General features: G+C 46.2%; 1 protein-coding gene and 1 long non-coding RNA gene across 12 annotated transcripts in view; one reads left to right on the top strand and one right to left on the bottom strand.

The window, feature by feature from the left end:
• Window positions 1-852: 852 nt before the first annotated feature.
• LOC123610791 lies at window positions 853-17,604 on the bottom strand. The gene is made up of 2 exons (XR_006718293.1): window positions 17,498-17,604; window positions 853-1,046 (listed from the first exon to the last, which is right to left on the bottom strand). It is a non-coding gene; the product is annotated as an uncharacterized LOC123610791 (long non-coding RNA).
• Window positions 7,114-23,617, top strand: part of LOC123610759 (gamma-aminobutyric acid type A receptor subunit pi) — a 35,926-nt gene continuing 19,422 nt past the window's right edge. The window contains exons 1-6 of one of the 11 annotated variants that reach the window (XM_045501799.1): window positions 7,114-7,295; window positions 11,580-11,676; window positions 12,361-12,479; window positions 16,512-16,579; window positions 17,330-17,592; window positions 19,872-19,954. In XM_045501799.1, the coding sequence (XP_045357755.1) occupies window positions 11,624-11,676; window positions 12,361-12,479; window positions 16,512-16,579; window positions 17,330-17,592; window positions 19,872-19,954 (586 nt within the window). In that variant the 5' untranslated portion in view covers window positions 7,114-7,295; window positions 11,580-11,623. Of the gene's footprint in view, window positions 7,296-11,579; window positions 11,677-12,360; window positions 12,480-16,511; window positions 16,580-17,329; window positions 17,593-19,871; window positions 19,955-23,617 lie in introns of those variants that run through there. The other 10 variants (XM_045501715.1, XM_045501707.1, XM_045501725.1 and 7 more) reach the window with 10 other exon arrangements.

The following is a 23,617-nucleotide window of genomic DNA, read 5'->3' as shown; positions in this document are numbered from 1 at the left end:
ATCGGCTTCAATTTCCCATTTCAAAGGGACATTCTACGGTCACTCTAAGTTGCCCAGCCCTCTCTATAATCCCTGTTGTGATAGTCTGCTCATTTCCTTAAGAGCTCTTTTTTAAATGTTTATTTCTTTTTGAGGGGGGTGGGGGGGAGACAGAGAGAGGGACAGTTTTGAGGGACAGAGAGAGGTGGGGACAGAGGATCTGAAGCAGGCTCCAAGCTGACAGCAGAGAGCCCCAGCTCGAACTCATGAACCATGCACGAGATCATGACCCGAACCGAAGTCAGACACTTAACCGACTGAGCCACCCAGCTGCCCCAAGAGCTCTTATCACAAGTTGTACTTAAATATGTTTCTTATTTATTGTCTGTCTGCACTTCTAAACTAAGAGCTTCAAAAAAAAGGAAGGACCAGGTGTGAGCCAGCCATGTTCCGCCAGCACTTAGCACTGTGCCCGGCGTGGAAGGGGTAGGTATTCAGTACTGCGGATGCACTGCATCACTGAGTGAATGAAATGCGAGCTCTGCCTTACAGCAGCAGTCCTCACATTTTAGAACCAGGAAGAATTACCTGGGGAATCTTATTAAAATTCAGATTCCCAGGCCATACTTCTTGAGATTCCAATTCAGTAGGTCAGGAGAGGGGCCCAGGAATGTGCATTTTTAAAAAAATTTTCTTCTAGAGAGAGATAGCACAAATTGGGGGAGGAGCAGAGGGAGAGGGAGAGAGAGAGAATCCCAAGCAGGCTCCACATGCAGCGCAAAGCCCAACACAGGGCTTGATCCCACAACCCTGGGATCATGACCTGAACCGAAATCAAGAGTTGGACACTCAAACAACTGAGCCACCCAGGCGCCCCAGGAATGTGCATCTTTAATAGGTACTCCTGGTGAAGCTGACACGGGCACATCTAGGCAGACCCGCTGCATGGTTTTGCCTCCACTGCAGAGACATGGCTGAGAAAGAAACTTTCACCACTTGCCATTTCTTTTACTTCCTGTCTGTTAAGCACGTAAAGTCCAAAAGTGCATGCACTGGAGCTGAGGGAGCTGCAGAGAGAGGGCGGAGGGGTAAAAGGAGAAGGCATGTGCTTATTATTATTATTAGAAATTAGAAGCAAACACTAGAGTTAATAATGTACTGCTGTTACCCGGCATACAGGTAGCCATTGTTTACATGCTTTCATTAGCTCAGCAGACTCACCCACCAGTGACCTAGGCACTGACCTTGGTATTGGGGATGCACTGATTAATAAGACAAAGGACCTGACCTCAGGGAGCATCCAGCTTGGAGGCAGGCAGATCAGTGATGTGTTGAGAACAGTAAAACCCACTAAGAGTAAGAGCAACATGTTCGGGCAGCTCTGGGAAGGGGAAGTCAAGTTGCTCCACAGAGGAGGATGCATTAGAACCAGACTTGTTCAGCTGGGGCTTACTTGGCCAGGAAGACGGACTAGTATAGGGCCAAGATCAGCACCAATTAGCAATGACCACAGTGTAGACTCCATTTGGGAGCAAGCAGAGAGAGATCTGTCTGAAGAGATGGAGAGCATTTTCCAAGGTCAGCCTTGACCTCCTCAGGGGTTTTCAGAAGCCAGCCCACAAATTCCATCCAGGCCAGGGCAGGGTTTTCTCGTGTCTGTCCAAGGTTTAGAATTTTTAAATTGGAATATTTTAAGGCAAAGAATGCTCCTGCTTGCTGCTGCTTTCACCATGCCTTACATTCAACCCTCTTCTTACATCAAGTCAGCGGCCCAGCCCCAGAAGGCACTTAGGGCTGTCACTCTTTCTAGGAGAGGGGGTTCAACAGAAAGCAGAAATCAGAGTAGGAATGTGGTCCCCTGTGCGGTTTTATGAAAATCAGTCTGGTGATATGTGGTAGACAAAATATAATTGGAAGATGAAAGAATAGCCAGGAACTTCCTCAATGGCCTGCCCCAACTTTCCCCATATTTTCTTGACTCTGTACCCTCAATATACATAGAAATCACAAACGTGTCTCATGTCCTAATACAGTATGGGTGCAAGTAATGATTCTGTACCCACCTCCAACGTGTGGGTTTTTTCCCCACACCAACAAGCAATTCTCCAACATCAGCTGGATGTCCTATAATCCAACTCAATTCTGAGACTATCTACACAGAGAAAGCATTAGATCCAACAGGTTAAGGGCTCAGTCCCACCAGACTGCTCCACCCTCAACTTCAGATGCCAATCACAAGTGCAGGTGGCCCATCACCTGTGCTTCTGACCAACCAGCATGTAGATCAGAGGCTCTAATGACCTTGGTTCTAACGACCTTGGGTTCGGTTAATTTGCTCACAAAACTCAGAAATATTTTACTTACTAGATTACCGGTTTGTTATGAGGGATATAGCTCAGGAACAGCCGGATACAAGTGATGCACAAGGCAAGATACGGGGAAGGGCACAGAGCTCCCATGCCCTCTCCGTGCCCACCACTTTCCTGGTACCTCCATGTGTTCACCAAGGCAGAAACTTTCTGAACCCTGTCTTGTTGAGATTTTATGGAGGCTTCATTACTTAAACATAATTGATAGAGTCATTAGCCTATGGTGGTTGATTCAACCTCCAGCCCCCTCTGCCCTCCCTGGAAATAGCGGGTGGGACTAAAAGTTCCAATGCTCGAATCACCTGGTGGCCTCCTCTGGCAGGCCTTAGGTGAGCCTTAGGTGAGCCAGGGGCATTCCAAAAGTGACCACATTAACATAACAAAAGACATAGTTATTACTCTCATCACCGGGAAAAATCACAAGAATTTTACCTCCGGGCCAGTAAGAAGGACAAAGACCAAATATGTATTTCATATTATAAATCACAATACCATAGTTAAGTCATAGAAAGAAGAATTTAAATGAATGAGATAAGGATAAAATAACACTTCTTTTAAGGCTTTTATTTTGTTAATAATACAAAAAAACCTTTTCACTGAAAGGAATTATTACGAATGCTGATGTTTTTAGTGAGTGCTATGTGGTTGATATGTTTTATCATGTTTGTGCTATCTTCACATTAACATTTTGCAGTTCAGTATTTAGAAGATCCGGTTTTAAGTGCAAATTACTTTGATGCTTGATTCTTATAGCTTTCAGAATTGAAAAAAGATACCACAGTAAGGTACAGACATCCAAATGAAAAAAGTGCTTCATTGGCTGTGCTTACTAAAATATTAATGTTTCAGTCTTCCTCACCAATTATACAAAGGCTTTTGTTTAAATCCAGCTGGCAAATTTCCATTTTTTCTTGATGTCCATCAGTTGTTCTTGTGTATTTTATATTTTTAACCAGAAGGTTTGAAAACCACCCGAACTCTTCATATGGAAGATGTTTAATTAAGCTGGGCATTAGGTAGGCCAAACATCAACACTACCATTTTCTTGCTGTTTGCCTCTGTTTGCATTATTAATGCTATCTTCTCGAAGTAGTCTCCTCTGGCGGGACTCATTTTTAAGCATGTATCTATTTCTTCAGGGTTTATTTAGTGAAAACAAATCATAAATTCATTTAACTTGGCCCACCTGCTCTGCAGAAGGTCAAGTTACACAGAAAGCAAAGGAGTGGGTGCCAAGCCCTCCAAGTTTAGAGCCCCTGCTCTATCTCAGGCCAGTGTGGCCAGGCTGATTGGTATGTGACTTTGGCATGTGTCCTCGGATGGCCTGACTGACAGAGCAGTGAGTGGCCAGTACCCATCATATAGTAAATACTAGAAAATGCAATGTCCTTCCCATTGTTTGAAGTTCTAGAAATTCTAATATTTTCTGCCCACACTTCAGAGTCTCATCTTGCACAGGGCCTGGTGCCTGCAGGTCTCTTTTAGGAGACCTCAGTCTCCAAGGTGAGGAGATACAGATGAGATAAACAAGACAGTATCTGGAGTGGGGATCAGTTGATGGGGGGGGGGCAGGGAATAAGGAGAGCCAGGATGTCTAGAGTTTCCAGCGGGGTTGGCAGGGTTGTGGGGTGTTCATTCTAACAGACAGCATTTCCTGGGATCACAGGTGCTTGGTGGCCTTGTTCCAGCATGGCCTCCCAGGCCAGAGGAAGATCCAAAGGCTGGCTCTGTCCCCTGCTTCACTTGAACTCTATTCCTCTGTTCTCCCCAGCCCCCACCCCAAATCACTGAATGGACATGTGAGGCAAGCAGCGGACCCAAAATCCTAAGACCTGGGTTCCAGTCCATACTTAGTAGCTGTGTGACTCTGGGCACAGCTTTCTCATCCACAAAATGAAAATGAAGGAAAGAACCCTGCTTGCTTCACAGGATTTTAATGCAGCTCAAGTAAGACAAGGCACAGGCACGTGTGAAGGCTCTGAAAACTACAAAGCACCATATAAACGGATGGCATTATTATGATTTAATAGTATCTTGTGTGCATGGTGATTGATGCACCAGGCAAGGCATACTCCCTCGCTCCGGCCTTTGTTTTTCTGGGACACATTCTAGGAGGGTGTGCAGCTATGTGGTGTAGGAGGCAGCCAGCGGCATGAGTAACCCATGGGCAGTGTGTCTGCATAGCTGAACATCCTAAAATACCACTGACCTCAGGCATCCTGAGACTAGAGGTCACACTTGGAAGCTAGGTGGCTTGGATGGTACAGAGGCTGCTGGGGGTTCTGGAGCCAAGGAGCAAGGCCAAGACCACTGGAAGCAGGACTTGGCTTCCATGGAAACTCCCTACTCTGGGCATTTATTCCTTCAGTTGTTGTGAAAGAAATCTAAGAAGCTGGTACGAGATTCAAGCATTGTTTGAAACTGGGAGATAAAACCCCTTATCGTACCTACTTTGGTAATTTGAGTTTTGGCTTGCCCTGACCCCAGGTATAATCAGTCTATTAACATATTTACCGGATGCCCACACAGAAGGATAGTACAGACCCACACAATGAAAGCACTACAATCTGATTGGGAAGATTGAATACAGGATAAATGGATAATAGATAGATAATAGATGACAAATTAGTGATAGTGATGAGAAATATGATAAATTCATGATAGATATAGACAGATACTGGATAGAGGGTTGGACAGAGAAGTATAAACATGAAACGATACTAACATCAGAATAAAAAGAACAATTTAGGGAGTACCTACAATGTGCCAGGTAGCTTCAGATATGCCCTTACAGCTGTCCTTGAATTCTTTTTTTTTTAATTTTTTTAATATTTATTTATTTTTGAGAGACAGAGTGTGAGTGCAGGAGGGGCAGAGAGAGAGAGAGGGAGACACAGAATCCAAAGCAGGCTCCAGGCTCTGAGCAGTCAGCACAGAGCCCAACGTGGGGCTTAAACCCGCAAACCGTGAGATCATGACCTGAGCCGAAGTCAGACACTCAACTGACTGAGCCACCCAGGAGCCCCTGTCATTGCTGAATTCTTCAGCAACACTGCAAGAATCCATCATCTCTGTTTGTCAGAAAAGGAAACCGAGGTCCAAAGAGGCTTAAGTAACCTGCCAAAAGCCACCCAGCCGGCCGGTGTTCTTTCATCTAAGTCTCACTGTTTCTGAGTCATAGGACACCCCACTCCCACCCCAGCCCCAGCTCTGAATTGTCTTTGTTACTTGTGAGCCTTTGTTTTATGTGAGAACATCTTGGAAACTCTGAGAAAAGCCACAAACCACTTTCCATTCAAGGAGAACCTGAAAACCAGCTCCTCAACCAGGCCTGTTTCAGCCGCCTTCAAGGTTCCCAGGTGAAAGCAAGGCCTCTCCGGAGAAACCAAAGAGCTTTCTCTTCGGGCGCACAGAAATGTTTGCAAGGCAGGCCAGGCTCGGGGGCGCACTAAGGAAACTGACTTGGAGCCAGAGGCTTCTATGGGGCACCGCATGCCGATGCCCACCCGTTCAGTCCTACCTCCTTTTACTCCTAGCAGCTTCATTTGCTCCCTCTCCTACCTCTCTCCTGTCTCACCACCTTCTCACCTCCAAGACCAGCTGGGGCAGGGCAGGAGCTTGGCCACCATGTCAGGAGGGCAGGAGGGCCTCAGGGCTTCCTGCCACAGCCTATGCTCTCTCCATCAGACTCCTGGCTCCTGGCTCTCTCAGGGTGCAAAGCCAAGCCTCCAGGAAATCTCTTGTGCCTTCCTATGGGGCTGGAGCCAGGAGTGAGTTTCGGGGCCACTGGTTATGGTGACAGGGAGAATTCAGGAGTGCATGCACACTGTTGAAGAAGTTCTGCTAGGAGGTTCGATGGAGTATGGAGGACGGATGCTCCTAGAGGGACTTCACAGGGAGTTGAAGAATCCTCTGTGTGAGGGACAGAGATGGTGAAAGAGGAGACAGGGACAAATCTAGCCAGTCCCTCCCACTTCTTTCTGCGTTGGCTAGCTCAGCCTCTGTCCTCCATTCCCTTGGCTCCGATATCTCTTTTTGAAACTTTCCAGCCTGGAAAGCAGGATGCTCTCAGATCTGCAAGTGTCCTTTTACATAGACTAGGCTTTCTGATGGTTTCAAAGGTGCTCTTTTTTTTTTCAACGTTTATTTATTTTTGGGACAGAGAGAGACAGAGCATGAACGGGGGAGGGGCAGAGAGAGAGGGAGACACAGAATCGGAAACAGGCTCCAGGCTCTGAGCCATCAGCCCAGAGCCTGACGCGGGGCTCGAACTCACGGACTGCGAGATCGTGACCTGGCTGAAGTCGGGCGCTTAACCGACTGCGCCACCCAGGCGCCCCTCAAAGGTGCTCTTAAAATGCACAACAAGGAATCAAAATTTTAGAAATGATTAAGTTCTATCTTCAGAATGGGAGGCTGAGAACTAAGGAGGTAAAGTGGCTTGTCCAAGGTCATACGTGCTGCTAACTCCTGCTCCGTGATACCAGGATAGAGGTGTCGTCAAAATTTAGAACCTCCCTCTGAAAGGGACTCCTCCTCCAGGCGTGGTGGGTGAGGTCACCCACTGTATTTGACTTCCATGGGTCTTTGATCTTTGCTGGCTGTGGTCCAGGAGCTCAGCTGAGACACCAACTCAGAATCAAACTCCTGGCAGCCAATAGCCATAGCAGGAGCTGAGTGATTCCCACAGACACCCAGGACCAGGTCAGAGCTCCACCCAGGGGAGGAGCTGCGGGAAGCCCCGCCCACTTGCCTGCCTAGCCTGTCCTGCAGCTCTGTCTACCCCATGGAGAGAGCCACTCCATCAGAGAGTGGCCTGTGCCTGCATCCAAGGAGTCAGGGCTGAGGATGAGGAGACTCTTGGGAACCCAGAAGATCATGTCCTGCCTGAATGCCCAGCCTGAAAGCCTGAAGGACCTGCCCTAACAGGGCTTCAGCAGCTGCCTGGTAAGAGAATTGCTGGCCCCTCTGGTACTTGGAGGGAGGAGAGGGAAGGAGATTCAGATACGAGCTGTGCTGGGAGTGAGGGGAGGGGCCCTCGCCTAGAATTTGCTAAGCACCTATCCACTGCTGTCTGAAGAACTATTGATTACTCTCCCATTTCATAGTGGAGGAAACTAAACCTCAGGGAGAAGTAATATAGTCTCCGAGTCAGTGGCAGAGCCGAGATGACAGCTCCTCTTGCCTGACCTTCCTTTCTGTGCTGCAGACCTGGCCCCCACCACACAACTTCACCTGCTGTGATTTTCTTAGGGAGGGCCCAAGGCAATAATCCCTTTCCTCACCTCAACCTAATCTGGGCTCCACTCCTGCTTCCCAACAAATGATTCTGTCTGTGCTGAAGTGACAGAAGTCAGGGAGCTGTGCCTGCGTGAGAAGGAGGCTGGGCATGACGCTTTTGGGTCTCACTGTCTATGCGATGGGGATTCTGGGAATGGGAGCAGAAACCTGCATGTACTGCAATTACCTCTGCTTCTCAGAGCCAATCCAGAGAAAGCTGCCATCTGCCACGTAGGTGACCCTGAAGTCCTGTGTGTGACCCCGTCCTTCTGGAGGTGATGCCAAAATGAGTGCCCTCAAGAGGATACTGTAGTCAGCTCATACCGTGGGTGGCAGCATGGGGTATAGAAAGAGATTGAGCTTTGGTTCTCATGGTCATGGTGGGATCAATGAAGTCCCCACAGAGGCAGAAAGGAGAGGAGAATGAAAATTAATATTTATTGAGTGTTTTCTCCTCCCGTTTGTCGGATAGGAAAGCCCAGACTCTGAAAGGTTAAATGACTCAGGTGTATCAATCCAAAGCGCAAGCTCTCTTCTAGAAGTAGAGGAGAGATCCTGGCAGAAAGCTCCTCAGAGTAGGGGAAGAGTTCATAGGCCGCCCCTACTCAGGAGCCTCCAGGAACATCGTGAGTCCCATGTTCCCCGCAGGTGCGCAGGGTAGATGCAGCTGGACTCTCCAGGTCCCCTGTAGCCGTGGCGACAACCCTCAGGGCACTGCCCTCTGGTGGCTCAGTGGGTGACTCTGCTAAATGCCATTCCCATCATCTGTATCAGCACTGGTGGCTGGAGCCTTCATTCAGGCGGGTGGATACACAAATCGTCACTTGATGGTTGGCTCTATCGCCACATGAGAGGAAAACACACCAGTGCAGTTGCCATTTGGGACATATTGGAGATACAGCACTCTACCCCAGAGATGGATTTGGTGAAAGAAGGACCAGAGTCAAGTGTAATCTAGTTCACTTTGGGAGCTGGGGTCGTCTTCCCAAATGCAGCGCAAAGAACAGGGTTTTGGAAGAAGACCTGGATTCAAATCATGGCACTTAACTCCTACGTGGCCTTGGCCAAATGCCTTCACCAATCTGAGATCCAACTCCAGAAATTAACACCTACTAGGCCAGATGTTCATGAGAATTAAATGCGATTAAGCACCAAACACCTATAGCACCAGCACCTATAGCACCTGAGAGCATCTAGAGGGCTTTCTCTCCCTCTCTTTTCCTCCTTAATAAAATGAGACATGCTCAGCAACCTGACAAGATAAGCAGGGACAAATGGGATCACATTTCCAGGTCTGGTGTAGGCAAAGGTTTTTAGGACATGAGATTCCTTGGGGCAGATTCAGAGGCCCAAGGCCCAAACATTCTCACTTCCTAACATAGGGCTGGGCACGGGGAAAACACGATTCAATAGGGGTCTTAGAGCTGAAGCTAGATTGTTCCCCAACTTGCCTGATAAAGTTCAATTTCACATAGGAAGAGAAAGAATTTAGGAATATCCCAAAATGAGAAAGAAGCTAATTCAGACCAGACTAGGGAGAAGTTACAGATGGCCATGGGCTAGAAGGCAGAGACTGAGCATAAGTGGGTAGGAGAGTGTTGGTGGGCAAGCCTCCATATCTTTGCCCAGCATCTGGAGGGCTCCACCTTTCTTTGTTCACCTGGAAAAAATGCAAACACATTCTTCAAGAATCTAATGACCTTCTCTATGACTTCCATTCTGGCACTGTCCCACCCTCCACCAATGGAACTGATCACTCACTTCCTTTGCACACCATAGATCCTTTGCCTCAGCCCCTGTTACAGGACAGCCACAGGAACACTGTGTCACTTCACTGCTTACACTCCCTCTCTCTCACTAGATGGGAGCTCTGGTGGATACCTCATACATGTCTGATTCCCAGAAGGAGCTTGTAAAGCCTTTGGAAAATTGAATGAAGGAATGGAGGGAATGATGCTGGGGACGGGTGAATGGACAGAGACTGGGAAGATGAACTGAAGGAAGAAAGTTTGAATATGATCATTGGTGGACTGATAATGTTGATTTATCAAAAGATGAGTGAGAAGGAAAGGGCTGAGGTAGAGGAATATGAAGAAATGCAGAGTTCTAGAACCTTACACACATGTAAAGATGTTCATTACTGATTTTGTAACAGTAAAACATGTGGAAATAACTTAGTATCATAAGCAGGACATGTGTTATATAAATGTTGGTGTGCTGATCTTACGACATACTTTGAACCATTAGGAGGAATGAAGCAGATCTGTAGGAACTGACATGGAGAGGTCTCTGACATCGGAAAAGAGCATTGTGTCATGGTGTAGTGGTTAAAAGTGATTGGGTCAGCTTGCCTGGATTCAGTCTGCCCCTCACTTGCCATACAACCTTGGGACTGCTTCTTATTCTCTCTAAGCCTCAGCTGTTTCATTTGGGAAAATGAGGAGAATGGTAGTCATGACTTTAATGAGTCACAAGGATTTCCAAGATTCTTAGCAGAGTGCAAACATGCATTAAATATATAATAAATGTTTGCTATCATTATTAAACAAAACAAGTAAGTAGCAAAAAAAAATGCATGCTATAACACCAATTTTACTTTTTAACTGTTTTCTTCATATTTATATACATGTCTATATGCGTAGATAAAACAACTGTTGACAGTTGATTGTCTCTGAGGTACAAGACTAGAGGGAAGTGAGGAAGAGCCTTTATTTTTCAGAGAAATTTTGGGTTCATAATAAAATTGTGCCCCCCACCCACCCCACACACAACCTTCCCCACTATCACATCCCCCACCAGAGTGGTACATTTGTTAAGCTGATGAACCTACAGGACACATCATTGGGGCTTCTACTTTCAACTTTCTACATTTCTGTCTTCTTTTTCACCTCCACAATGAGCATGTATCCATTTTGTAGGTAAAATTATATTAGTTAATTGTTGAATCATATCCTAAGCCCCAGAATGGTTAGCCTCTTGAAAGTAGCCTGGTTGACACAGGTTGCCACAGAGGAAGGGGACGAGCCACCCTGGGACTGCCTGCCTAGGTACAAGGCCGGAGCCGCACCCGATAACCCCCACTCTGCTGTCACCATCATGACAGGTCACAGGCTCACCTGCCTGGCTGCTGGCTACTCTCTCAGAGGAACATCTGACAGTACCTCCCAAGCCTGAGGAGGCCAGGCCCCGGGGCCATGCCTTCCTTGATGGTCCTCATGCTCACCTAACCAGCTGAACGGCTTTAGAGTGCCCAGGGAGCAGGTCTGGGAGGTTGGGAGAGCAGCCGATATCACTGGTGTGAGGCTGCCAGCCCTGGACTCAAAGTCTCCTCTGACATTCACTAGCACAGTGACCTTTCTGTGAGCCTCTGTTTGCTCATCCCAGTTCGGGATTAACCTACCCACCTCACAACGGCACTGGGACATGGAGTGAGAAGATCCGTGGGAAAGTATCTAATGTATTCCTTGCACATGGATGGTTCTTGGAAAGTCTACTTGTGTGTTTGTTTATTATTGGGAAGTTTTCATTTCCTGTCTACATGACCTGCTTAGTAGACTTAGACCCTTGGATAAATAGCATGATCGGGGTGAGTGCCTAGTTGGGGGTGTCCTTCCTGGCAAAGTCAAGATAAGGAGAGGGTAAGGACAGTCCTGGGGTTTCCAAAATACACAGTCCAGGATGGACTGGCTGCATTTCTGGGGCTGGTGAACTACTCTCTAAACAAGGTGTCAGCCTTTATTTGGGTTGGATTTAACATGATGATCCTCCAAAATGGAGTCATTCCTGGATGGCATGCAGGGAATGGGAGGGATAACCAAATGGTATAGAAAAAGGCTGCTCTCCACACATTTTGAAAAACTGCTGCAGCTGATGACCCACAGGACGGACCTGGGCTTGGCAGAGGTGAGCCCTTTGGGTCACCTCTCCTGCCTTGCCCATCTGTTTTCCCAGGTGATTGCTACTTTGGCCCCTCTCTGCGTGAGCGCCTTGTCAACATGAAATACATTCTCCATTTGACCTTTGTGTGTCTGAGTCTCTTGACTCCAAGGTGAGTTTGCTGCCCTATAATGACCTTGGTCTGAATTGCTTTGAGTATGTGGTTGAAGTAGGAAGGGTGGCAGGTCATTAGTAAGAAACTAATGACAAGACAAAGCCTAGTCTGTCCACCTCCTTGAAACACCCAGACAACACAACTCCCTGCCATTTATTCAAGCTTCCAAAATGGTCATACATGGGTGAACCATTGTGGGTTTTTTTAAATGTTTATTTACTTTGAGAGAGAGAGAGAGAGAGAGAGAGAGAGAGAGAGAGCATGTGCTCATGAGAGATGGAGGAGGAAGAGAGAGAGAGAATCCAAAGCAGGTGCTGCGATGTTAGTGCAGAGCCCACTGTGGGGGCTTGATCCCACGAACTGTGAGATCATGACCTAAGCCAACATCAAGAGTTGGGCACTTAACCAACTAACCCACCCAGACGCCCCCACTTGTGTTTTTTCTAAAGACACTTGGAGGGGTTCCCAAATTACCTCAGCATTCTGAGGTATGGCAAATGGGTAATAAAATGGAATGGGATAAGGACATATTAACTCAGCAGCTTAAAATTAGAGATTTCTCTCTGGGAAAGTCACCACTGGTACATGGGCACAACACATAGACATCCATGCAAACACAAGCTCAAGTTTGTGTGTGTACATGCTTATTCACAGATAAGCAACACTCATCTTCTTTTCCAGGATGTGCATCCAGGGGAATCAGTTCAACATTGAGGTCAGCAGAAGTGACAAGCTCTCCCTGCCTGGCTTTGAGAATCTCACAGCAGGATATAATAAATTTCTCAGGCCCAATTTTGGTGGTAGGTCATCCTTTCTGTCCAGTACGACAATTCAAAAGAAGGAGAACAGAGACAATATGCAGAGGAGGGTTTCAGGAGATTTTAGTTGACTCCTTTTTCTGATCTACAACCTGTTAAGGATTAGCAATAATGGATGAGGACAGCAAGTGATTTTCACACTATTTTGAAGAACGTGCTTTGCTTCTCAACCTGCTGGATGAAGAAATCCTCTTCCCAGCTGAGGAGGTGACTAGAGCCTCTAACAACCTCCTACACACTGTCTTCCTTCTACCCCCACTTCCAGTGTCATTATTTAAGGACCATGCCACCTAGTCTTCCTGCCTCCAGCCTGGTCACTCAAGGCTAACCCCCAACGGTGCCACCTAGATGACCTGCCTGGGTCCTTTTCCTGCTCAAAATACCTGCCTATGTCCCAGCATCCTCAGCATAGAGTCCAGAGCCCTTTGCATGGCACACCAGGGCCTTCCTAGGCCAGCCTCTATCTCTGCCAGTCTCGTCTGCCCCAACTCCTCCCGCTACGCCCTGCCAGGAGTGTGCCCCAAACACTCCCTGACCTCCTTGGCTTCCCTGGTCTCCTGCCTTTGCTGAGACTGTTTATCTGCTGAGAACAGCTTCTTTCAAATTCCCTCCCTGGCAAAATGCCAATTTTTCTTCACGGCTCTAATCGAAGGCTTCCTCCTGTGAGAAGGCCAGCCCTGATTCCTCTAGGCCCTATCCCCATTCTTCACACTTTACTTTGAACATACTTCCAAATCCTAGCCACTACCTGGCAATACCATCGTTGCCACTGGTTTTACATCTGTCTCAGCTTTAGGCTACAGTCTCTTGGGGGAGTCTTGCTTTATTTACCTCAGTAAAGTTACCTCACTAACCCTAGCAGCAGCTCAGTGCTTGGCATATAGCAAGTGGTCAATTAGTATTTATTGATGGCATGAGGGAAAGAGGGAGGGATGAAACCAATAATATACCTCCTCACAGAGTCCCAGTCTCTCTGTGTCTCTAATGTCTCCTTACGCAGAGCATAAAGTGGTAGAAAGAGGTTTGGAGTTGAACACACCTCCATTTGGCTCCTGGCTCTACTGCTTGCCCAGCGCCTTAGCTTTCTAAGTCACCTCTCTATAAAGTGGGGATATATCTTCTGCCTCACAGAGAGGACTGATTGAAATTAAGTGTGTGAATAAGAACCATGGCACCTGCCATATCATCAGGATGCGGTCTATTCTAATCCCCTTTCCTTCCTGCTCCTCCCCTCACATGACAAAATTCTCTGGTCAAATCTAGGATTAGTGGGTTAGTCCACTGGAGAGCCAACACAAAAGGGAATTATCCATGCAAGATATTCACTGGGGCAATATCTATGACAGAATGTGGGGTGGGAAGAGAGGGAAGCTGACCCCGGGGGAAGCAGAGAGGGAGGGAAGGAAGGTTGGACAGAGGTGTCATAGACTACACTACGGTTCTATGTGTGTGTGGAAGGGCCCCAGAGAATCCTGGAGCCAAATTTGCCATCAGAGGAATCTCCTATCTCTGCCTCCCAGGAACAGTGTGCCTTCATATCCCCACCACACTCAGTCACTGGTGGGGTGCAGCCTTCGGGAAGCATGGCCTCAGAGCAAGTGCACAAATAGATTTCAGAGCACAGCAGCTGGGCCGATTATACCCACCTCGGTTGGAGATCCGAGAGACCATGTTCATGGCCACACAATTAAGATTTGAGCTCCTTAGGTTAACAAACCTAGGAAGGCTTCAACCTCCCCTAGTCTTCCCAGGCCCAGCAGGACACTAATGACAAGCATGTGAGTCTGTACACCCTGGTTAGATCCAATTCCTCTGCCTCCCAAACCCCAAACAATAGGCCAGGATACTGCCCTTCTTGTTGCCTGTTCATAGGTTAACAAGAGGCAAGATTCTTGGGCAATGAACCTGGGGTGGACCCAAGGAGGGTGAGGCCCAGATCCACCTGGGGTGAGAAGGGGGTAAGCAGTCCTTAGTCAAAAAGAAGGTGAGCCCCAACACCTTGGCAATCTGTCTCCTAAAGGAACTACATTTATGTGGCGGCCGGGAGTTCCGTGGAGCAGCCATGTTTTCTGTACTGCCTGTCCACCCAGGTTTTAGGTCCCTGGGGTCCTTAAGAGAAAAGACCTCCATAGGGTTTTTCAGGGAACAAGGTACACAGAGCACAGATTTATAAGCCCTAAGAACACTGTTCAGGAACTGGCTTTGACCTCTTTCCTAGGAGGAAGCTGCCCTCTGGTGGCACAGCTTACTTTGATAACTCAAGGGGAAGAAAGCAAGTTCTGGTCCCTAAAGAAGCAAACTGAAGCAAGGCCCAGACTGGACTAATTAGATACAAAGTAAACAGAAAGCACAGTGGGATGGAACTTTTGTGTGTTTTCTGTTCTCCATGTTCCCCAGGGAGAGCAAATAACACTCAGCCACTGCCCACTGTGCTCCAGGCACTTAAAATAGATCTTGTAACTTTCCCAACCCAACCCATAATACCAGGCACTAGTAGCTCTATTTTATAGGTGAGAAATTATAGTTTAGCAATTTGCTCAAGGTCACACAGCTATGAAGTGGTGGGCATAGGATTCAAACACTCTGGCTCCAAGCTCCTTTTCTCAATTTCTGCCTTGAGGGGCAGAAAGCCACCTAGCACCATACTCCTTCAGCACCTTCCACAGTCTGTCCTCAAAGATCTCCCACTTTTCCACCAAGTATTAACACCAAGCATTTACTTCGTTACTTTCAATTGCATTGGTTCTAAAACTTCACTTCCAAATTCCCACCTATATTCTATGGCTTAGTTTCCTTCTGTGAATAAGTAGGTCGCTTTGTCTGATTCCTACCAATTAGATGGTTTTAAGCTTCCTTTGAATTTCACCTCCCCTCTTCCTGGTTAATGCAGTGTCACAGTCCCCTGACACACCCCTAGTTCTTTATTACAAGAGAATGTTGTTGCAGCTATTAACCTGGTGAGTAAAGTTGTTCTTTTTCCAGAATAAGCTAGGATTAAGGAGGAGAAGAGGGGTAGGCAAATGCCACTTACTGAGCCTCTGTTATTATGTGACAGACACAATCCTGGGAGCTTTGTACAGATAACTATTCGTGAGCACCTCCTACACATCTGGCTGGGCAGGCACTTCACACGTATCCCCTCTTGCCACCATCCTGCAGAGAAGCTGCCACATGCCGAATCTCCTTTAGCCCTCTCCATGACCCTATGGTGTCATTAGCATTATCCCCACTTGTAGGTGAGAAGTCTGCAATTCCAAAAGACTCGGTAACTCTTCCCAGTTGTAAGCCAACATCTTTCTCACTCCTGGGCTTTTCTTCTGCATCTCCAGTCTGAGGAGGAATACACTGCCCTGGCCTGGCTTCTGAGAATGGTGGCCCCAAGGCCTCTGTCTTCAGAGCTGAGGCGGGCGCTCTCAGAAGTTCAGCTTGAGGCCCAGTATCTATATACCAGATCTCATGGGGAAGGTTCTGGAATTCTAAATAGTTTAGGCTTTTGGGAGAGTAAAGGAAGAGTAGCAAAGCATCAGGAGGTGAGCAGGAGCTCAACCATGAGCAGTCTTGAATGCCATCTTGTGGTAAATTTACTTAGTTGAGGGGGAAAAAAAATGAAGATCTCTGTGCAAAATCCCAAATCCCCTACTACGTTTCTAAATAATCTGTCCCTTGCAAAGCACCACAGGAAAAATCCTCCAAGTAAGAAATAGCAAATACAACTGCATCCTTTAAAATCTGCACTAATGAATGTAGTGTGGTCTCTCTTACACATTAAGCTTTTTACATATTTGTGCATTTTTTATACAAACATTTTTCATACATTTTTTCCCATTCTACACAATGGTTCCTCCTGACAGGGGTGGGTAGAAATCCACCTTTTGCTTTACATACTTCTAGAGTGGTTAAAATTTTCCAATAGGTGAATGTTGCTTTCGTAATTTTATAATTTTTAAAACATTGTGCTACTGTAGTGTGTTTGTGTTTCTATGTAAGTCCTTCCGGTTTTTTCTTCATTCTTAGGAGAACCAGTTCAGATAGCACTGACTCTGGACATTGCAAGTATTTCTAGTATTTCAGAGAGTAACATGGTAAGTGTGGCCCCTTCATCTTCCACCTGAGGAGACCTTCTCCTTGTGTTTTATGGGGATACACCTTCTAGCTACTCAAAAAACAGAACAGAGACTCACAGCCCCCATGCTCTTGGAATGGCAGAGGCTGGAAACCTATCCCAAAACTCAAGAGAGTGGAAGATTCTTATAAAACAGATCTTCTGAAAAGGAAGGAAAGTGGATTCAAAGGCCAGGAGGGAAGAAATGCGGGAGGGGAGCGGGTGCATTTGGTAAGGGATGAAAACCGGGGAGAGAATCAAAGGGCAGTGGGGAAGCCTGCATATCACATGGACCCTCCCAGGGCGGAAGCCAAGCTAAGCTAATGAAAACCAACACTCGCATGACTTCTTTCCACCATCCTCTCACTTAAGAACACCCAGTACAGATAAGCTGACACAAAAAGCAGGTTGCCAAGGGGCCCACTGTGCAGTCCGGGTACAATCCTGGACAACCTAAGCACTTAGCTCACCAAAACCTTCAACGGTTTGGAGGGGCTTTTGTGATAGAAGGTAAGTAAGTTAAGGCGCTAAACATGCTCCTACAGGGCTCCCTTTTGGCAGTGAGAGTTACTCTCTAGAATAGATAAGGTGCTTTCTTCTCTTATTGCTAACAGGCTGCTCCCCCAAGAATAAGACTTTGTTCACCGATGTCTATTATAGTACGTACTCTTGACCTAAGTGGAGGTGGGGAAGGGAATAAGACTTGACCCCTTCCCTTCCGTTTTCAAAGTCTTTCTCCCCCCAATCCATTTCCACTACCTGGCTTCCCCCTCAGGACTATACAGCCACCATATACCTCAGACAGCGCTGGACGGACCAGCGGCTGGTATTTGAAGGCAACAAGAGCTTCACTCTGGATGCGCGCCTTGTGGAGTTCCTCTGGGTGCCGGACACTTACATTGTGGAGTCCAAGAAGTCCTTCCTCCATGAAGTCACTGTGGGCAACAGGCTCATCCGCCTCTTCTCCAATGGCACAGTCCTGTATGCTCTCAGGTGACTGGGTGGCTGCAACCGCAGGGCTGGAGGGGAGATGGCTGGAGAAAAGGCATAAATATATCCTGGATAGTTCTGACCAGCTGTCAGATAAGCACCCCAACGTCCCACCCTTGTCATGCCCCTGCCTTCCTAGATTCTTGTCCCTACAATTGAAGGGCCCTCCCTCAGTTCAGTTTGGCTCAATAAGCAGCTACTGAATGCCTGCTCTGGGCCAGGCCCCACTCTGGACACCGAGAATACAGAGCTGAATGAGACATTGTCCTGACACAGATGAATAACAAAAGGAAGTTCAGAATCCTAGGGAGTTGGGGAGTACGTTAGAGACAGAACTCTGAGCTGAGTCTTAAAGAGTAAAAGGAAGTTAGCAAGAGAAGACGGGGAACAGCAGGAGGAAATGTAAAAATTTTTCCTTTCATGGGACTTAGTGGAGCTAGAGTTGCTGCAGAATGCATCTCTACTGTCTGAGTCATCTTTGTACAGAGAATCAAAGCGCAGTGCCCCAAGGCCTCTGTCATCTGCAACCACGGCCTCCCTTTGTCTCTTCTCCAAATCCCTGAGGCCAAAAGTTCCTTCCACCCAGTGGAAGTTTATCAAGAGGCTGGTTGGCTAGAATAGGGAAGGTGTTCCCTAGGTGCTGCAAGAGGCAACCCACAGGCAGAGGCTCAGGGCTGTTTGCACAAGGGGTGTGCAAGGACCGGGCAAACCATATGCTCCCACAGTCCTTGGGTAGAAGGCTGAGAAGCTAATACTCTTAAATCCCAAGTAAGAGGCTGCTGTTAGGAAACAAAGACTGAGCTAACCAATAAACTGAATTTTTGGATTGCTCATCTGACATTCCTCAGCCACACTGAATTATGCAAAAACCAGCCCAATCCCCAACCCTTCTTTCAAGAAGCTAAACTAGACCTCTCCCATGACACCCAGCTCCAATCAACACTAACTCTTCCCATGTGTGTACGTGTGTGTGCATGGATGTGTCTGTCTGTATTTTGCACATAACATAATCTGTTTTGTACAAGGATTACAAATTATAGATGACATTTAACAGCCTCGCTCTAGAATTGGACACATTTGGGGGTGAGTCCCTGTTCTGTCCCTACTCTGTGACCTTAGGCAAGTTGCTAGACTCTCTGAACCTCGGTTTCATCAGCAGCAAAAGCAGAATGATTTTTCCTACCTCATAAAGCTGTTGTATAAATTCAAAGGGATAATGCATGTGAAGCACTTTCCCTGGGGATTGGCTTAGGGTAAGTGCTCAGTAAATAGTAGCTGTTGTTACTCTGTCTCCCTTAAGGGAGCTTCCTCAAGGTGGGCACCATGAACACAACATTTCACTTTCCCCAAGAACCCAGCACAGTGCTTAATGACGGCGCTTAATAAAAATGTATGACACTGGGGCGCCTGGGTGGCACAGTCGGTTAAGCGTCCGACTTCAGCCAGGTCACGATCTCGCGGTCCGTGAGTTCGAGCCCCGCGTCGGGCTCTGGGCTGATGGCTCAGAGCCTGGAGCCTGTTTCCGATTCTGTGTCTCCCTCTCTCTCTGCCCCTCCCCCGTTCATGCTCTGTCTCTCTCTGTTCCAAAAATAAATAAACGTTGAAAAAATAAATAAATAAATAAATAAATAAATAAATAAATAAATAAAAAATGTATGACACTGAAGGAAAAGGGAGATAAAGGTGGGCCAGTTGAAATCTCCACCGTGAGGGCTTTATTGAGGTTTAATTGAATGTCCCTGAATGTTGGTCCCTAAGAGCCACAGTGCCTGGGACCCTCCAACATCCTCCACTTCCTCTGCGAATGCTGATCCCCTCCAGGAGGCAGGGTCCTGGAGAACTGCACAGCCAGCAGATCTGGGATCCAGCCCCAGCTCTGCCACTAAGAGCTGTGTGAGCCAAGGCAAGCCGGAATCTGTTGTCAAATGGTGACAGCAGTGTTGGGATCTCTGTTCTAGCTCCTCGTGCGTTTGTCATGAAGATTAAATTTTAAAACTGTATGCAAACGCATCTCAAGCCAATGAGTGATTCTGTTCTGCAATATGTTGCACATTTGCCTGTTCATTGCCAACATTCTTGCTTCCTCCATCCCGGGTCCCAGCTTTTACCACATCTCAAAGATGTCACTTAGCACAGAAAAGCTCAGGAATGTTTTGCGTGTAGGCTCCAAGTCACACGTTCACTGTAAGGGCCAAGGTGAAAGTCTTCTTGGAGTTACCCTTAACAGGGAATGTGTACTTTCCCCCACAACACTCCTTTTGAACCCATTTTTCCTTTCTTAGAATCACAACGACTGTTGCATGTAACATGGACCTGTCTAAATACCCCATGGACACACAGACATGCAAGTTGCAACTGGAAAGCTGTGAGTATATATCCTGTAGCCCCTGAGATGATTTTCCCGGGTGACTTAGATCAGTGTATTCATGGAGACAGACCTATACACAATGGCCTTTCTTTTCTCGGTGTTGATTCCAATTGATTCAGCCCTTCTGAGTGTTTAGGCAGAGAGATTTAGAGACCTCTCAGCAACAAACCTTCCAATATGACATCTTTTGGGGAAGGCCACTGTACACCAACACTAAATATTTCCACCTAAGAGTAGACAGGACAGTGAAGGAAATGGGGGTCAATTGGATGAGGAGTGGAACTCAGAATCTGAGAAGGCACCAGAAGCCAGAAAGAACACAGCAGGGGTTAAAAATGGTAACGTGCAAAGCAATCATTGGCATTCATTGCATCTGCTTCTAACTTTGAAGAGAAGTTGTTTGGAGTGTGTGTGTGTGTGTGTGTGTGTGTGTGTGTGTGTGTGTACTTTAATACAGTGATGCCAGTAATGGGAATTCAAACTGCAGTCTGGGGATTTATGATGAAGAATGAGCATTTATTCTAAGTTGATGTGTGTCAAATGACATTGTTGAGTAATATCCATTGTTCTGAAATGCCCACCAAACTTGGGAAAGTGTACCTGTGACTGGTGTCCTAGGAAAACAATGGCTCAGAGAGGAGTTATCAAGGCATCAAGGGATGGCTTGTGTCAGGAGGAAAAACCATAGTCAAGCACTGGACATCAGTAGGCACGTCTTACATGAGGACACACGTGGTCAACATCCAAGAAGCACAACCATTATGAGGCAGTAGTCATTTTTCAGAAGTAGACATTTAATTAAAGACTCAGACAGGCAGATTAATTACCTTATTGATTAAATACATGAAAAACCTACTTAAAGCAATACAGCTGTTTGGGGGCAGAATAAAACTTGAGGATATCAAAAAGAGAACTCATTTTCAACCCCACATGGAAAAAGTAATTGCCCTCCATGTATGGCTGTGCTCATCTCAAATCCCAGGAGTGAGATTCTCCTGGAAACTCCAGCACTCTGCTTGCACAAATACCATCCCCAGTGAACAGGGGAAGCATTCACTGAGTGTTTCTTAGCAGTTATTTGGGTACAGAAACCTCACTGAGGGTGTTTTTTCCTGAACACCATCCCTAGAAAAGAATTGCTACCATCCCACCAGAGCAATGATAATGCCATGATTGTGAGCATTTTAATACTTGTAAAAGTACGGTGTCTAGGTAGAAGCTTGTATGACTCACATTTTTTAGCTATTTTTGTATTTCTCTGGGCTTCTAGGCATATTTGCACAGCTAACATCAGTACATTTGGGGGTGGTTCTGAGAGAAAACCCACAGACAATTTTTACCTGGAAATCCTCTAAGAACCCATGACCACTTCTCTGCCCTATGGAGGGAAGATAACCACTGTTAAACAGTGGATACTACAAGCTAAGACTTAACAAACTGTTAGTCCCAACACTGGCATCCCTCTTCCCAGTAGCCTGGGAAAATGAAGGCAATACACTTCCATGGTTAAGATCGCAGGTACCAAAATCACTGGGTTTTTCCTGTCACTAGCTGTGACTCTGGGTGAGTAGAACTAACCTCTTCTGACCCCAGTTTCCTCACTTGTGAAGAAGGAAAAATAATACTGTCTGACTTAGAGAGTTATTTTTTTTTTAATTTTTTTAACGTTTATTTATTTTTGAGACAGAGAGAGACAGAGTATGAACGGGGGAGGGTCAGAGAGAGAGGGAGACACAGAATCTGAAACAGGCTCCAGGCTCTGAGCCATCAGCACAGAGCCCGACGCGGGGCTTGAACTCACGAACCGCGAGATCATGACCTGAGCCGAAGTCGGACGCTTAACCGACTGAGCCACCCAGGCGCCCCTAGAGAGTTATTTTTTAACAGCTTTATTGAGGTAAAATGTACATACCACAAAATTCAGCCCTTTTAAGTGTGAAGTTCAAAGATTTTGGGCAAATCTGCCCAGTTATGCAACCACTGCCACATTTCATTGTTAGAACATTTCCATCAACCAAAAAGATCCCTTGTGCACATTTGCAGTCTCTCCCATTGCCGCCACCCCACCCCCATGCCCAGTTAACCACTAATCTACTTTCTGTCTCTATGGATTTGCTTTTTCTGGATATTTCATATAAATGGAATCAATGCACCATGTGGTCTTTTGCATCTGGCTTCCTTCACTTAGCGTGTTTTTGAGGCTCATACATGTTGGAGCGTGGATCAGTATGTCGTTCCTTTCTATTGCTTTATTCCTCGTTATTCCATATGAAAGAGTACAAGTAATACAAGTCCTTTTGGCTTGGTTCCACCCTGCAGTTATTAAGAATAATGCCACTGTGAACATTTGTGTACAAGCTTTTTGTGGACATGATTTGATTTCTCTTGGGCAGATGCTTAGGAGTGGAATGCTGGATCAGATAGTAAATTTATGTTCAACCTTTCAAGAAGCTGCCAAACTGTTTTCCAAAATGGTTGCACCATTTTACGGTCCCACCAGGGATGTTCCAGTTTCTCCGCGTTCTCATCATTGGTTATTGTCTGTCTTTTTCATGACAGCCATTCTTACGGGTGTGAAGTGGTATCTTCCTGTGATTTTGATTTGCTTTCCCCTAATGGTTAATGATGTCGAGCATCTTTTCATGTGCTTATTCACCATTCATCTGTCTTCTCAAAGAGCTATTCTGAGGATTATATGAGATGATAATATTGTAAAGAACTTAGAAATGCCATTGCTTACTAAATGATAGATATTATCATCACCATCATTGTCCATGGGTTTTGGGTTTAGACTTTCCTGAGGTACAATCCTGGCTTTGTTATTAACTTGCCCTGCTATCCTGAGAAAGTTGAGCAATCTCTCTGAATCTGAGAATTTTCATGTATAAAATGGGCAAGACATTACAATTCCTCGATTCTAAGGTACAGCATTTATTGAATAACATTTTAGGAAAAAATGTAAGCTCTACTTTATATATATGTATGTATGTATCAACTCTAAGATCCATCCCAATTTCAAAAAATGTAAAAAAAATTTTTTTACTGAAGAAATATATAAATGTCTACCTTGCAAGTCTGTGAGCATATTAGAGATATAAGGTGTAAAAGACTCACCATAAATGTTTCATAAAAGGTAGCTATTATTACTATTATGGACTATATTAGTAAAACTGCTTTGAGATTTACCAAATGCCTATGTTAACAGACATCAATAAAGTGGCTAGTGGTAGGTTTCTTGTCTTCTGTTTTTGCATTTTAGCCAATATGGAAATAAGAACAGACTGATTGTGAAGTCTCTGAGAACATTTTCAGAGCTGCTAGATTGTCCTGAAGGGCACCATGTAACATAGAGCTGCGTGTGTGCACAGACAGGAGCTCAATAAATATCATTTCAATAATGAGGATGGCCACTTCCAGAGGCCTATCATCCACCAAGTCTAAATAATGCTTAGCATAGAACCGGTTTTCAATTGATGGCAAATAGCCTAGCAGCTCATCCTATTCTAAGCAGATGCAGCAACTGCATGTGAGAAATCATGCCAAGTTTTGCATGGGATCATCCTTGGACTAAGCACCATTGAGGCAGATCTCCTGTTGCCCCCATATTGTAGCATATTCCAGACGAATTCAATCTGCTACCTCCCTGCATTGACTTGCACT

The sequence above is a fragment of the Leopardus geoffroyi genome, chromosome A1, assembly GCF_018350155.1.
Source record: "Leopardus geoffroyi isolate Oge1 chromosome A1, O.geoffroyi_Oge1_pat1.0, whole genome shotgun sequence".
Taxonomy (NCBI): Eukaryota; Metazoa; Chordata; class Mammalia; order Carnivora; family Felidae; genus Leopardus; species Leopardus geoffroyi.
Note: the sequence above shows the minus strand (reverse complement) of the source record. Positions and strands in the feature narration are given on the sequence as shown.